This window comes from Branchiostoma floridae, chromosome 5 (assembly GCF_000003815.2).
Source record: "Branchiostoma floridae strain S238N-H82 chromosome 5, Bfl_VNyyK, whole genome shotgun sequence".
In the NCBI taxonomy this organism is placed as follows: domain Eukaryota; kingdom Metazoa; phylum Chordata; class Leptocardii; order Amphioxiformes; family Branchiostomatidae; genus Branchiostoma; species Branchiostoma floridae.
The window spans coordinates 9,948,800-9,965,109 of record NC_049983.1 but is presented as its reverse complement, the minus strand read 5'-3'; the positions used below and the strand labels follow the sequence as shown (position 1 = coordinate 9,965,109).

Here is a 16,310-nt window from a genome sequence, read left to right as displayed (position 1 = left end):
GGGGTCAAAACTGACCCCAGACGTATCGAATCAGGTCCCGTTATGGCATTTCTGGGTGGAAAACAAATTTCCTCCTATGAGTTTGTTCGTATATATGTCTTATAACTTCTCATACGTTTTTATCAAGATTGCCTCATTGTTGATTGAGTTATCCTAGAATGTTTATGTATGGTCCAGTGGGGTCAAAACTAACCCCAGCATTTTTTTAAACAAACTTCTGGGACCCACGCCTAAACAACTTATTGTATGATCACGAAATTTTCAGAGAATGATGTACATGTAAAACGAAATTATGGTAACAACTTTTGTGTCATTATCATGTTATATGATGACGCCATGACGTCATCTAGCTTAAATTGGCCGCCATCTTAGATATTGACTAATGACGTCATGAAATTAGCATAAATTATGAATATTCAATCATGAAATTTACGTTGAATTTGATAAGATGCCATCAACAAGTGTGATTTGCCAAGAAAACCTTAAAACTTGAATGTTTAAGCCAAAATTAGAAAATTTCGTAATAGATATGCCTGTCAGAATTCCGTTGCCATGGCAACATAAAAAATGATGAATTTTTTTTATTCACTTAAATTGTTTGCCATCAACATTTTCTGAAAAGGGACGAAGTTTGGTGGCCCTAGCATAAGCCATTCATTGACTATAAGACATTGAAGTTGGTGCGGGCATAAAAAAAACCTACCCGGTCTGAATAGTGTTAGTGCAAAATGTGTATTTGTACAAAACATTATGGGGTCAGTTTTGACCCCATACGGTAATCTACGTCACAAAAAAGGTACGGTGGTTTGAGGGTTTAAATAGTTTACAACATAGCTGGTTAAAATGAATACAGTTCCCAGTTATGATTAGTAGCCGATGGTTTGAAATTCCATAGGTTTGCATTGAAGTTTTTTAATCGTTTACAACAATGATGGATGATGCGCCTAAAATGTATTATGTATTCCAAATCATTTGTTTATGAAAAGAGTTACTTGTGTCTGTCAGCAACATGGCCTTGATGTCCGTGCTGGAGTTCCAGAAACTCGTGAGGTCATCACTGATGAACTCCCTGTACACATTCCAGTTAGGATCCGACTGTGTTTCTACAGCTGTCACCACGTCCTTCAGAGGGAGCAGCACCGACTGCAAAAAGAGACGTTTTTGTTGGTTTGGCGTGGACGTTCGTTCTTTTTTAAAACGAGATTGTTCAGAGCAAGGTCATAAGACCACTTCAAGGCAATGAACTAAGAAGTTGGAAATAACTGAAGGCTGATAAGACAGGAGGAAAACAGTTGTCGTCGAGAGAATTTTATAGTTTGGCTGTCCGGGGAAAGGGACTATTGTTGTAGAAGCACTTTTGAACCAGCAGTTGAATAGTAAAGCGACGTGAGTTTGAAGAAAACCTATAGTATTGCACTGAAAGGCTCTCAGTGGAGGGACAAGTAGTGTGATATCATGGGATCAATATTAATAGCCAAGGACGTACTGGTAAAAAAGGGAATGAAATAAAAACATTTACATGTGTACAATAACATTGAAAATGTGTAAGTCTGATTTGATCCTTACCTGCCGTTTGTACTGCGGCTGTCCCGCCTGGTCCCACCTGTTGTAGAACGCCGAGTACAGCGGGAAGTCGTACTCCTCACGGGAGGCCACCAAAATGAAGTTTCCCTTGAAGCCATCCTGTTGTACACTCTCTGCACTCTCCTTCAGGCCAGGAATCTGCCAAGAAAACAATTGAGGTATTCTCCCACAGTATCGTATTGCAATGGATCTTTGGTACATCATACTGTTGTGTATTGAGTCAAAAAGTATGGGAAGTGGTAGGGCCCAGAGGGGTCAGCTACTGGGGCAAGGGAGATCAGGACTTCTGGAGGGAGTCAGGGGCAAGATGGCCGTGTGTGACGAGAGAAGAGGAATAAATGGCTATATCTAGATCGTGTGTCTTTTGAAATTGATTCCGAATCTTACAATGGCGTTGTCGGCAGGATGACCTAGAGTCAGCCACAGGGGCAAGAAAGATCAGGACTCCTGGAGAAGTCAGGGGAAAGATGGCCGTGTGTGGCGAGAGAAGAGGAATAAATGGCTATATCTAGATCGCGTGTCTTTTGACATTGATTCCGAACCTTACACATACATTATACTGGAGACACTCTTCTATCACGCAACCGGCGTTTCGGCATTCATCAGGTATATTCCACCATAGATCACGAACTGGATGGACTCTGCACCTGGCTAGCCGCATGGTGGCGTTGCAGCAAGGAGGCGGTACCAAACGTGACTGAGTCTATCATGCCCTGCTTACCAATGCAATGAACTCATGTAGCTCTACTAAGCGTCACCCAAATTCATTGCGCAACCATGCCTGAGCCATTTTTCCCGCAATGTTTTTCATGCCTCACCTGTGTGGAGTTTGGGGGAAGTGTCTGCGCCCCTAGGGTGTCGTTAAAGTTGAGGATAGAGTCCAAGATGATGACGCCGTTGATGTTGGCGACGTTAACGCCAACGGAATCCAGATACCGAATCATGTACTGTTCAGCGAAATCCTTACTCCCACAGTACCCGTTGTAACATGCCGCGTCGTTGTGATCTGTGGTAGAGGAAAATAGCCCAGGAATGAACACAATTATATTTATCCATTGTTACGAATAGTATATTTTTGTACAGTTGATTCTTGTCCTATATTCATCAAATACAACACCATTGAAACACATTACACAAGCTTCAGAATCTGATAAGTAAGATGAAGACAAGTTATATATTGTTTCTTCACTAGCACGACTAAAATCGCGCTCCTAGCGACCGGTCCTACAGTTGCCACGAGCTGGTCGTTAACCCCAGCCAGCGAGAGATTTCGTAAATACAGCTTCACTGATGTTTTATATGATAATACAGATATGCGTTAGAGTGATTTACCTGGACTCTCTTTTATCTCCATGTCAAGCGCAGCGAACACGACCAGGTAGTCCTGGATGCAGGGTTGGGACGTGATGAGTCGGGCGGCCTCCATCAGGGCGGCCAGGCCGGACCCGTTGTCTTGCACGGCAGCCTTGCCCCGGGAACTGTCGTAGTGAGCCGTCAGCACGATGGGTCTGTCCAGGCGGGTCCCGGTCAGACGGCCCGGCCACATTCCTACTATGTTTTTGCCATTCACCTGGAGACGGAAAATGGTAAATTTTATAAATAGAGTTTCTTCTAACCACCCCCTCTCCCCCAAATTCAGTATCAGCACAGCCTCAAACCCCAATCAAGACTTCCTCAGACTGTCAAACGGCCCGGGCACATTTCTGCTATATTTTGCATCTTCCTACGCAGGGACATCCAACGGCGAAACCGCCTGTCTGGATGTACCCTGATTTCTCAACCGTCACTCTTAGTTCCTGTGGGCGTCGCCACAAACCAGCTGTCGGCCAATCGCAGAATAAGCATTTCAGTTTTAAAAAGGAATCTCGCATATATAAGGGTAAGCTCATTAATGTTTATAAGCAGGGCGGTCAGGAACTAAGCGTGACGGTTGAGAAAGCAGGGTACATCCAGACAGGCGGTTTCGCCATTGGATGTCCCTGCGTAGGAGGATGCATTTTTGCCTTTCCGCTAGAACGAAAAATGCACATTTTCTAATAGAGTCGCTTTACTTTACTTCTCTCCCAATTCATGATTATCTCATTCACAATCAAATCCAATGGAAGTACTAACTAAGGCACCAAAACCCACTCAACAATAATCAATGATAAATACATAGAAAATCTCACGTTGAAAGACATATATAGTTTCATCTTTGCTGTACACGTGCGCATGTGTACCAAGAAAGGCAACAAACCTATACGGCACCGAAAACGGTTATGAGTATTAGAAACACGTTTGTCCTCCAGACGACTTTGTATTGGTCGGTTTTCAAAGCATCTTAACAACAGTTGACATAAATCTAATAGTGACATAATCTAGTGTGACATGCAAAACTATCTGCCAATGGAAACAAAATGGTAAAAAAAAGGCTTAATTACATTGGGGTTGTCTGTGTAGAAGTCAGCGTCGACTACTTGCAATCCATAGCCATTGAACGTGTCGTCAATAAAATTAAACGCAGCATCTTTGCCGTCAGGGTTGGTGACATGGTGGCGGTTGTCCCCAAAATGGTCGTTCAAAAGCGTTCTCAAATTATCTGTTGTAGTCCACGGGTCGGTGGCACTCGTCACTGAGGTGCAAAAGTAATTAAAAAACAACTGATTACTTTGTTTTGCTTCTGAGGTTAGTGATTATTCAAATTATTATATTACAGAATTTACTCAATGATCACCACGTAACAAGACCTGAAGGCCACTCAACGGTTACGGGTTACATTGCAACTGTATCAAAATAAACATCATCTCTTCGCACTAGGTCAGAAACATCATAATTGAGACCAGCTCAATTGCTTACCATGAGTGAGGACTAACTGACCCAATAGTAGCAATAGGTTAAGCAGGGGTTACGAGGGCTGCTCGGGAGATTCCCTGCCCACATGCCAATAATGTACCTACTGTACATCATCATATCTTAAAATCGTTATCATATATCTGTTATATATGTAACAGTGGGGTTCAAGCACACCCAACTGACCAACTAGTTCGCATCTTTTGGCTTAGTTGTTAGCGCGGCGTTGAATTGTGAACTGTCGGGCCATGGATTGATTCCTGGGAGCCAGGAGACTGCTTCTACTCGACTCTGTTTTTTTTTTCATGTATATAGTCAGTGCCTTACCCTTGAAGATGACGACGGCATATATGACGAAGAATTTGAGGACCATCTCGTCCAAGTCAGTCGTCCCGAACTGGTTGACACAAGTGGTTTCCCTATGACGACAGAAATCACAAGCAATATAAATCTAACCACTTGGAGATGATACCTTAGTGTCAAAGGTCAGTATAGGGCTAACAAAGAATACTGAGTCAATTGGTAGGTTATAGTATATTTATAGATCACCCGGTTAATCATTTGCTACTGTTGAGTTATCACTAAACCTCTCTTTTAACGCTGTTAGCGTTTCAACTATTGTCTCAAAATTTGCAACAGTACAAGTCATCTGAAAACAAGAAACAAAATAGAGTCTGAAAAAGCTGATTTTGAAACAAGAAAGCAAATGCGATTCTCAAGAGATTACAGTTTTGTTAATCGTTGATGTTCCTTACAGTACATGTAGGTAAACACATCAATAACCCGTTGTGATGATTAAGACGTTACACAATGGAACTAAAAATGAAGCTCAAGCTCCTACATGTTAAAGCAATATATATTATTCATCTCATTTAAAACTACTACGTGTAATACGAGAACCAATGTTGAATCTTAAGTAAAAAGCAATGCAATGTTAGCCATATGCAGTATTCGCGAGTGCGCAATGCAATCGCTATCAACACTTTGCTTCATGTCAGCTTGAACAGTTTAGTGTTGTTAGTTGCACGAAATATTTGGGGGGGGGGGTGAAAGAGATGTTCCAGATTAAGCTGCTGGGATGGCGTGGGGGCAAATGTATACCACTTCATCCGTACATCAAAAGCTATATGCTGCCACAAATCAAGACCACAGCATGCCCTAGACAAGAGATGTACAAAGCGGAAGTTCTGCTGCAGTACCAAGCTCAGAAACCAGGAGGCAAAAAGTTGACCATGACCTACCAACATACCAAATATCGTAGGAATCATTCCAGAGGTGTTAGATTATGCTGACCACAAATATCCGAACACACACACAGACAAATACACAGACATGAGTCTTTCAGAAAGATACTTAGGATATTAGATTGTCATAGCATACACATAATATATAGACGCATGCGCATATCATACAAAGAGAAGGAGTAGTTCAAAACGTTCTCGTAAATGTGAAAGAAGAACGGGTGTAAATTCCATTTTATGGTTTATTCCATAAAATGTGTTTACTGAGTCTTGCATTACTGTCCACAGGAACGGATATATTTATCATCATTTTATTTTTGTTTAAAAGCAAGACAACCTTTACCAGCGCGTGACAAAGAATATAACATTTCACCTTACGGTACTCTGAATCGTTAATAGTTTGAACTCAGTTTTGCGGGAATTTTAAACCATTACTTTCGTGGTGTTATTCCAGATGCATATTTCAAGGATATTCAAGACTAGAATGGCATTGCCACACAAACACATATTACACAGTTCATCTTTTATATGGGAATCAGATGCCTTTTGAATGCAGGATCTACACCAATTGCTCTACGTCTCTACATGTCTACAGAAGAAGGATGTACCTTATTGTCAAAGGTCAGTGAAGGGCTAACAAAAGTTCTGACTGTAGACCACTGGTTTCTCTATGTATTTTAGATCACCTCGTTAATCATCTGCTAGAGGCCCGGGATATCATCAGGCATCTCTGTTGTTTGTTCTAACTAGTGTCTTTAAATCTAGAGCATCATTATGCAGTCTTGAAAACAACATAGTGCAAAGAAATATGATTGTACAGGGATCACATTTTTTATCATACCTGTTGTAATCGTTGTTGCTCGTGCGCAATGCAATTGTTGTCAACACTTAATTCCTCGATGAGTATGGCAGCCAAATTCCATTTAAAAGTCGGTATATACCAACTTTTTCGGTTTCCACAATTTTTTCATTATTTGTACCATATTTTGTGAAAAATATTATTGAAAAAATACATTTTCAATTTTCTTCGCATCTGCCATCGCAAGGAGGGCAAAATAGGACACTTATGTAAAACTAGGCCAAGGGGTCAAAGATTACCAACTCAAAACATTTCTACTGGAAAGGCTTGACAGTGTGGTATATTTGGAGCGGTACAAATAAAACAGTTCAGAGACAACATACATCCATCAAATAAATCCAGTGTTATTGTTATATCTTGTCTCTTTGATGATAAAGACAAGGCTGTAATCGGCATAGTGCAATTTGGGTATTTCGTAACATACGAGGGGCGTGCAATAAGTAATGGCCCTGACCCATTTCCTCAGGAGATTAATGAAACTTGGCACAGATATTAGTCATTTTCTTCATAGGAATCACCCAGAGTTATGCATTTCTCCCATCGTTTGATGCAGCTCTGGACACCGTTTTTGTAGGACACCCCAGGTTGGTCCTCCAACAGATGCCTCATCAATGGCAGAAGAGGGACGACCAAGTCTGGGAGTTGTTTCCACAGACTTCCGACCACGTTTGAATTCAGGATGCCAGCGTTTTACAAGGTCATATGATGGGGCATCATCACCATAAGTTTCATTTATTTCATCAAAAGTCTTCTTTGGTGTGCGTCCTTTCAAATACAAAAACCGGATCACTGCGCGACACTCAACTGGTTCCATTTCACACCTGGTCCATTTCGCACCTGACTAAGTTCAAACACCAGTAAATCAGAAACCACAATTAGTTCAGAGCTGTCTTTTGCAACATAACCCATAGAGATATGAATCATTACACATACAAAATTTCATTTAGATCAGACGACTGAAAGTGGGTCAGGGCCATTACTTCTTGCACGCCCCTCGTAGCATATATTGATGTGTTAAAGTCCTTTACTTTGGCAGGATTCCATGTTAAACTTTGCATTTCATCAGAAATTGTGCATATTAACTTCATCCTATTATTTACACATAGTAATATATTTTTATGGAAATTAAGTCTTTCTATTACTTTGCATGTTACTGTGTACATGCCTTCTACCTTCATATATAACATGAAAATTTGCCGTTCCTTTGGTTATCCTCCCTAGAAAATAACGAAAACGCCCCTGCAGTTCCGGAGTAAGCTGTTAGGGGGCCGGGGGTAAAAACATACGCCACTTCATCCGTTTATCAAAAGCTATCAACCACCTAGATATCAAGACAATAGTATGTTCAGCTGTAGTAACGAGTTAACAAGACCTACATACACACCAAAAAGAGTTGGAATCAATCAGAGATGTTCAGTTATGCTGGCTACAAATATCAAAGACACACATGCAAGAGCACAGACCTACACGCCAAAAATAATACCTTGATTTTTCACTGAGGTACACAAGGTACGGGATTTCTATAGCTGGCTCATACATACACAGATACATGGATACTTGTGAGAAAGAGCTAGCGGCAGTAGTTCAAAACATCCTCGTAGTTGCCAAAGACGAAATGATAAAACTGCCATTTTATGGCGTATCTGAGTGTTTACCGACTGTTATATCACTGTCCAGGGTAAAGCAGGAACGCAAACGTTTGGTACAAACACCTGGCATCAGCACCATGTGTTTAAAAGCAAGATTAATACATTTACCAGTGTGACATACATTATAACTTCTCCCGTTACGATAGTTTAAATCGTCAATTGTTTGTACGCAAATTCTAAATCATATCGCTTTTGCGGTGATTTTCGAGATTCATACTTGAAGACAATGAAGGCTAGAGCGACATTGCCACACACACGCACACAGTACTTAGTTCGCATGTATATGAATGACGTACCTTTTGAATGCAGAGTGTCTGACCGACTTCTCTAAGTCTTCATACGTCTACAGAAGAAGAAATAGTAGAAACTGTCACAATGGCTTTTGGGCACACCGTAGATTTGATACAGTTCAAATGGCGTCGTGGTCCCTCCGCTAAACTCTAGTGTCCAAACACTGACGACAGAAGCATACAGACAATGGTGCTTTGTTTGCATAGCACGGCCTGATCTAATGTGTGCTCCCCGTTATCAGTACCACCCAGGTCACTCATTCACTAACGGCAAGCGCCTCGAGATCTCGCTGTGACCTAGTTTGGATTTGGGTAAATGTACGTATACCCTTTAACTTCATAATTTGAATCTCATGCAAAATGTGAAAGGAGGACTGAAAAGAATATAAAAGACACAAAGTGTGAACAAAATTGTCAAATTACGCCTATCAGCGAGGTCTCTGCCTTCGCTGAATAAAAAGAGGTATCGTTACTATATCTTGCTGAAACAACCAGGGTGTTGTGTAATGTTTGCTATCTGAGACACATTTACCCCGTAGATGTTCTATAGTACCTAAATGCAGGTCAAAGTCCTTGCGTGAGAAAAGTAGGTTAGATGGCGCAGATATTACATAAATGCGGGTCGAAGTCCTTTTGTTAGAGAAGTAGGTTATATAATAATGTTCCTTCTGATTCATAATCATTACCCTCGTACGTGAAAAAGAACCAGTGTAATCAATTGGTTTGTTTGTTTGTAATCGTGTGTGTTCGACTTTACTCGCGGGCGAAATGATTTAAAATGGTTCAAATCACCTTACGGAGGACGCTTGATATCGAACCGGTGTTACCTTGACTAGGTCAATACCAGAGCAAACCGGCTTATAAGTCGATTAGGTCCTGAAACTGATTTGCAAAGGCAAGCCTACACTGGAAACAGAGGTTCGAGGCTTGCATCCCTCGCAAACCCCAATTGCTCTGTGCATAATTCTTCCATATTTTCCTCACATTATCTTCCATCGGTGTGTGATCCAAAGCTGTCACTTAGCAGTCCGTATCAAAAGACGTGCTGTTAATGATTACCGATGAACAATGACAACTACGACAACGGAACATCTGCAACGGAATGGTCCAATAACGATAATAAGCAACATCCTCCGTAATCAAATTTTATTAACATCATAAACCATTTATGGTCTGCATACGTGTCTAGGTTTAATACGATGATTTTGCATAGATAATTTTGTAGCATTAGGAATGTGATGTTTTTATCCAGGTTTTATTAAAAAGGACGCAACGATATATGGTTGATGATTGTCTCGATGTTTGTAGGGTTGAGATAGTTCGGTCACGAAAGGGCTAGGTGCTAAACCGGGCTTCATTTGGGGCATGTTTGGTGACCAAGGAATCAAGAGAACAACAGTACCATAGATCTGTCAAAACATATTCTTTTTGACCTTACACGACGTCTTCTTTTTTACACATTGATATCCATTTAAACTTAACATATCTCTTGCTTGGTATATGATTCCGTACAGTGTCAGCAAATTTTCCTATTGTTTATCATGTGCTAAATCACCGAATAATAACATTTGTTTGTTGATTGAAAAGCACAGATTGCAGGGACATCATATTGAATTACGTAAAAAATATTGACACATTACAGATTAAACAATGTTTTAGGATAATGTGTTGCGTTTGTAGCTGGTGATTTTTCAAGTAGGTAATAAAACTATTCATGTATCTAACGATGTACAACCTGTATCTCGTCCGAAAGTTGTCTGGAAATATGTCTTATTTTGATACGATAATTGAGATTTTATTACCCTCCCTCCGTTATCGGTAACAATTTTGTTTGACCATCATAGTACCACCATAATACAAAATGTATACTATGTAGCACAGTGCTTAACTTTCTTCAAACACAGAGGTATAAACCGGTCAAATTTTCAACGACCACAGTCTTCAGGTCCGATCAATAAGAAACAAGCACAAATCGTATGTCTTGTAAGGATAGACGTCTCTGCACGAAGCTTCTGCCGAAAGTCACCCGTCTTCACGCAGACTGGGGTCCCTTACTCAGTATCGGTGTCTTCAATTCTTGATCACTATGTTTCCTAGAACAGTTGGAGAAATGTCAAATATGTCACTTTACACTTCTTTTCTATCATCAAATGCATTTTGAAAGTCCCGTATGATTACCTTCGCCAATAAAGTGTAGTTTTAGGCTACAGCCGTATGGCTGTTTATTATTCTGTCTGTTTGTTTGTTTGTTTGTTTGTTTATCTATTTGTGGTTGGACAGCATAACTCAGGAAGGAAGCGTTAAGCTATAATTATGAAATTGGTATCCACTTACAACTTAGTGTAAATGTAGGATTGTATTTCGGACGTACCTCTTGTAGTAGCACCATGCGGACATCGCGCTGACAAGAACACTACTTAACAGACTGAGGATGACTGGTAGGGCCAAGCTAGGTCCACCGCCTAATGCACCTGTACAAACGATGAACACATAATACTGAGGATTTTACAGCATTTTCAAGTTCCGGTTACAAATAGCCGAACATGGCTCCCGACCTACCTACCAAAAACCTAGTTGCAGTTTAAGAGTAAAATATGACACCCAAACAATACTGTCTATTTATCACATTATCATGTCAAATGCATATTTTTCAGGCGATAACTGTGTCAACTACTAGTACTTATACACGTGGAAATGGTTGTCAGAATCATATCACATTATTTTACCAGACGAAAATTGTTCTCCTCTTACTAGTGAAATAATGAGATAGAGAGATGCTATCACATTTTTTCACTAATATTACAACTTTTATCACAACTTTTCCAACTATCAATTAAGTGCTAAATAAATGTGATTGATAATCGATATCGATCTTCACCCAAACACGCTCTAGCCATACCGATTTTCTCCCAACCACAAACCAACCATATATCTGGTCCAACAGCGCAACCAACAGATATCAAAGAAGCAAATGAACGTTATGTAACTTATAACATAGGTACCGACCTTGTTCGCTATAGAGCACGAAGGTTATGTGCTCCTGGCCTGACCCGGATATGCCACACCTTCCTGTCAGCTGTCCGCTGTACAGCACACCATCGGACAGCTTGTCCAACTGCGGCAAATAACAAGGAATGATACATAATCTCTCCCTCTCTCTTTCTCTCTTTCTCTCCCTCTCACACACACACACACTTTCTCTGTGGTCTTTCTATCTCTCTCCATCTCTCTCAGAGAGACAGGAGAGTGTGTGTGACGAGAACGACAAAAGAAAGGACAGAACGGTATAAGAACAACACATCACGTGTAAAACATTCATACCAACATCTAGCGTTGTAGAGCAAAAAGCACACGAAAATGTACAATACAATATACAGATTATTATTTCATACTCACATTTCCTGTCATGCCACAAAGGAGCGTATCAAACGCATCATTAGCGACAACTGCCTTAGGCCGCAGCAGTAGACGATGAGTGTCACCATCGTACCGACCTAAGTGTAGTTTCAGATACAGATGGCAACTATGAGACATGGCAAGTTTTACAAGTATCTTCCCAGGGATAGTTTGAACTCATGGATAAGCATGGATTACGCTATCAATAGTAGTATCGCTTGTTGATGTCGTTGTGATATCTTACTGCCTTTGAGACATGGTCTGTATGTCGTTACAAAACACAGTCTGGAGTGGAAAGTTAATGTTGCAACTAATAGTATGCAATTGTAGTGAACAAGTCACATGTTATGTTGTTTTACTGGACTTGGCCTGCATATGCTGATACACGGAAACGTAATTACATACAAACCTGTAAGGGCCTTGCTCCAGGTAGAGTTGGACAACATCGCGTGGACTATACCAGAAGACGAAAAGGATGAGACGAGGAAAGAATAGGAACGTCTGTCACTTGCCCCCATGGTCAACTCGCCGTGAAGTTCAAGGCCACCTTCGAAGTTGGCTGGCGCTTCAGTGGTTGGATCTGAAGAGAAAGACGAAACTCGACTGTACTTCTTACTGATACATCTTTGGTACAATTTCCTGCTATGTCTTAGAACTGTGTGTCGTTGAATGGCTGAGTGGCAAGGCTAGAGAACTCAAGATGAAGAGATAACGGGTTCAATTCTTGGCCTTTCCTGCTAGACTTCGTGTCCTCACTCCACCTAGGGGTAGAAATGGGTATCTGATCTTGATTGGGGAGGTAATGATTATAAAATGCAGTGGAAAGAGAGGGATGGGTTCGCCTTCTTGCAATACCTTGTCCTAAATGTAGTGAATTCGAAGGTAAAAGACTGTCTTTACCTTCTGTCTGTACTTCGTATGTGGCACCGATAAAATAAGTTACTAACTTGAGTGCGGTACCACACTGTCCTCGCCTGATGTCCCAAAGCAAATAACAAAATACCAAGTTGTCTAAACATAGTGAAGGTAAAAGACTACCTTTACCTTCTGTCTGTACTTCATAAGTTATAACTTGAGTGCAGTGTCACATTGTTTTCGTCTGTCCCAAATCAAATTCTAAAAAAAAATACCTTGCCCTAAACATAGGGAACTAGAGTTCGGGGACCTCATACCTCCATGAAATATTTATTGCTTTTTTGTGGATGGTATGTATGTTTATTGTCGGTTGTATTTGAGACTAATGGTTATATAATATAAATGTTATGGGAAAGTAGTGGTGTATTTGTTTAATGACACAGAGGATGTCCATCTGATTAGTAATTATCAAAATGTGACACTTAATTGTGTAATGTGCGTTTAAGAGGTCGACGGCATATGGTAGCGTGGTGTTCCTTAAGCTTGATGTTTGGCATTTAAAATGTCTAAGGTTGTCAGCATTATTGAGGTTCGACTATGTGCCTCAGAGCTGTGTGGTGGGAGGAAGTTGGGAAACTCAGAAAGAAGAAGGGATGTGGCCAACTTTAGTCAGATGGTGATTTGGTGAGATGGTGATGGTTATTTCCACCAATATGTCATAACATCAGCTGTTCACACGGTACAAAAACGAGATGCACACTTTCCTCTGACAACCCTACACCAACTGTAAGATGAATACTTGGCGCCAACCTCGTCTGCTAAAAAACAAGTACCATTGGCTACGAAAGAGACAACTAACAACTGTCCCTTATCGTAACAAAATCAGAACATCTGCATCGCCCATAAAACACCCAACACACCCAACCCAGATGAGAGGACCTAATGGCATTTTAATCACCATGTCACTCAAATCAGCAGTACAGTATGTGAGACATCCATACCTGTTAAGCATTATCGTTAAATGTACCTCAACTTCTTACAATTATACTTACGCTTCACATCACCATGTTATCCTAAGCAGACATAAATAAATCTAATTATCATATTAAAAAAAACTCGGGGTTCCCCAAACAGCTGTCACCTCACCATCTGCTTGGAGCTAAGCCCATTAACATAAACATAAAGCACGATGCCTGTACCAATATATCTCAAATATAGGGGTGATTTCTTATATTATTACATTGATTATAACGACAGATACGGCTCCCAAAATCTCATCGATTCGAGCTTTCATCACACCCCACCAACACAACAAGTATAAAACCAATCCATCCAGCCGTTCTTGAGTAATCATCTACACAGACAGAGACACATAACAGAAAATATAACCTCCATTCCATGACATTTCATGGAGGTAATAACACCCACTGCCCCTACAGCCCCCAATGGGCTATATAGGACTACACCTCACCTTACCATAGGACACTATGTTTACTTCTGTGGAGTGACCAAGTTATAATTAACGCATGCCCCACCTCGACACTCTTCTCTTGTTCCTGCCTTGTCCCTTAGAACAGCCGTGGAGACATCTGTTATCTTCTTCAGAAACAGGAGCCTATCTCCGGTCAACTGCATATTGTCGTCAGGTCCGCACTGGAAGTAGTCCTTTTCTCTGCCGCGCGCAAATCCTGGCAATATAGAAGATGAAGATGAAGAAGAAGATGAGGAAAGATACGGCGGCCATCTTGGATAATCCCAGGTCATCCGGGGTCATGCACATGACATGCACATATACAGCGGTATTTCAACGGTTGGAGGAGCAGAACTTACCACTGAAGATGGCCTACCTATATGTTGATCGAAATGTACATATTTTCAACTAGGAACCTGTCCAGCCTCGTTTCGGTACACCAGGCCCCTTAAAAATCCAAGATGGCCGCCGAATCTAGAATTGACTTTTTTTGCTACTAAGGACTTCAGTTCAGCGCTACTTCAACCTTGAGATATCTCAGTGGGATAAAATCTGACTTCCCAGTACCTGTGTCTGTCACGAATATGGCCGGCATGTCTTCCACCATCTTCCAGAAGCTGTACACGTCATGCAATATGAGCTGCTGGTACACTTGCCAAAACGGACTGCTCTGCTTCTCAATAATGGACGTGATGTTCTTGTGTGGTATGATCGGGGACTGTCATGAAACATGATGAAAACAATTTGTCAAGTTGATGATATGAGACTAAACCATTTTACATGTATTTGTGTATAGTGTTCATCAGCTAAATTGAAATGATTGTTATCGTTGTTGATGTTGTTGAAAACGCGTAAGACGTTTCGTTCGTAATAATATTCAGCTTCAAAATCAAATAAGTGGGGAAATGTTTATGAATCAAAGAAAGCTGGAATCGACATAATTCCTAATTTCGTTTCATTAGCATATTTTCAAACTAAAGAAAGGAGGCTAGTGCGCTTTTCAAAGGGGGGAGTTAAAATCTAGACCATCCAATACTTCTGGTGGTTTGGAGGACATAGTGATCTATACATCAAGAACATTACTGTCTGTTTACCTCAACTCTGATTTGAAGAGCATCGACCGACTCGCTCCACTTCTTGTTGAAGGCGTCATGCAGAGCAGAATCCGCGGCCGGTCTGTAGATAGCTGAGATAAAGTTCCCTCTGTAATTGTCTGCCTTGATGTGATTATAGACGTCAGCCATGCCAGGTGTCTACAGAAAGAACACACGTCAAGACATAAATTGTGTCTACAGAACACACGTCAAGACTTTACCATAGACCAGGTGTCTACAGAAAGAACACAGACCAAGACTTCACTTAGACTAGGTGTCTACAGACAGAACACACGTCAAGACTTCACCTAGACCATGTGTCTTCAGACAGAACATACATCAATACATCACCTAGACCAGGTGTCTACATACAGAACACACGTCAAGACTTCACCTAGACCATGTGTCTTTAGACAGAACATACGTCAAGACATCACCTACACCAGGTGTCTACAGACAGAACACGCGTCAAGGCTTCACCTAGACTAGGTGTCTACAGACGGAACACGCGTCAAGGCTTCACCTAGACTAGGTGTCTACAGACGGAACACACGTTAAGACTTCACCTAGACCATGTGTCTTTAGACAGGACATACGTCAAGACTTCACCTAGACCATGTGTCTTCAGACAGACCACACGTCAAGACATCACCTAGACCAGGTGTCTACAGACAGAACACGCGTCAAAACTTTATAGACAGAACACGCGTCAAGACATCACCTAGGCCAGGTATCTACAGACAAACACACGTCAAGACATCGCCCAGTCCAGGTGTTTACAGACAGAATACACGCCAAGACTTCACCTAGACCAGGTGTCTACAAAGTACAGATAGAACACAATTTAACAGAGGCTATAAACAGAACACACGTCAGGACGTCACGTAGACCAGGTGTCTACATACAGAAGACAGGTCAAGATTTCACTAATGCCAATTGTCTATAGAGAACACACGTGAAAATGTCTACAGACATTACGACCGCTTGCTCTATGACCAATTGGACAAAAAGAACACGACAAAAGAAAATACCAACCTCTTTA

At 41.1% G+C, this 16,310-nt stretch overlaps 2 protein-coding genes across 2 annotated transcripts in view; both read right to left on the bottom strand.

Annotated features, from left to right (window-relative positions):
- Positions 1-40: 40 nt before the first annotated feature.
- LOC118416155 lies at positions 41-8,631 on the bottom strand. Its single transcript, XM_035821233.1, has 8 exons — positions 8,459-8,631; positions 4,741-4,832; positions 4,005-4,195; positions 2,917-3,154; positions 2,403-2,590; positions 1,567-1,722; positions 993-1,143; positions 41-51 (listed from the first exon to the last, which is right to left on the bottom strand). Exons 2-8 carry the CDS (start codon positions 4,784-4,786, stop codon positions 41-43), a joined length of 981 nt encoding a protein of 326 aa, XP_035677126.1. The 5' UTR covers positions 4,787-4,832; positions 8,459-8,631.
- A 952-nt stretch (positions 8,632-9,583) lies between these two features.
- The window catches only part of LOC118416792, a 10,964-nt gene continuing 4,237 nt past the window's right edge, over positions 9,584-16,310 (bottom strand). The window contains exons 5-13 of the mRNA XM_035822040.1: positions 16,304-16,310; positions 15,269-15,427; positions 14,742-14,892; positions 14,239-14,391; positions 12,258-12,428; positions 11,849-11,946; positions 11,459-11,567; positions 10,824-10,923; positions 9,584-10,545 (exon numbers count right to left, since the gene is read on the bottom strand). The exon at positions 16,304-16,310 is cut by the window's right edge and continues 184 nt beyond it. Coding sequence (XP_035677933.1) covers positions 10,485-10,545; positions 10,824-10,923; positions 11,459-11,567; positions 11,849-11,946; positions 12,258-12,428; positions 14,239-14,391; positions 14,742-14,892; positions 15,269-15,427; positions 16,304-16,310 — 1,009 coding nt within the window. The 3' untranslated portion in view covers positions 9,584-10,484. The remainder of the gene's footprint in view (positions 10,546-10,823; positions 10,924-11,458; positions 11,568-11,848; positions 11,947-12,257; positions 12,429-14,238; positions 14,392-14,741; positions 14,893-15,268; positions 15,428-16,303) is intronic.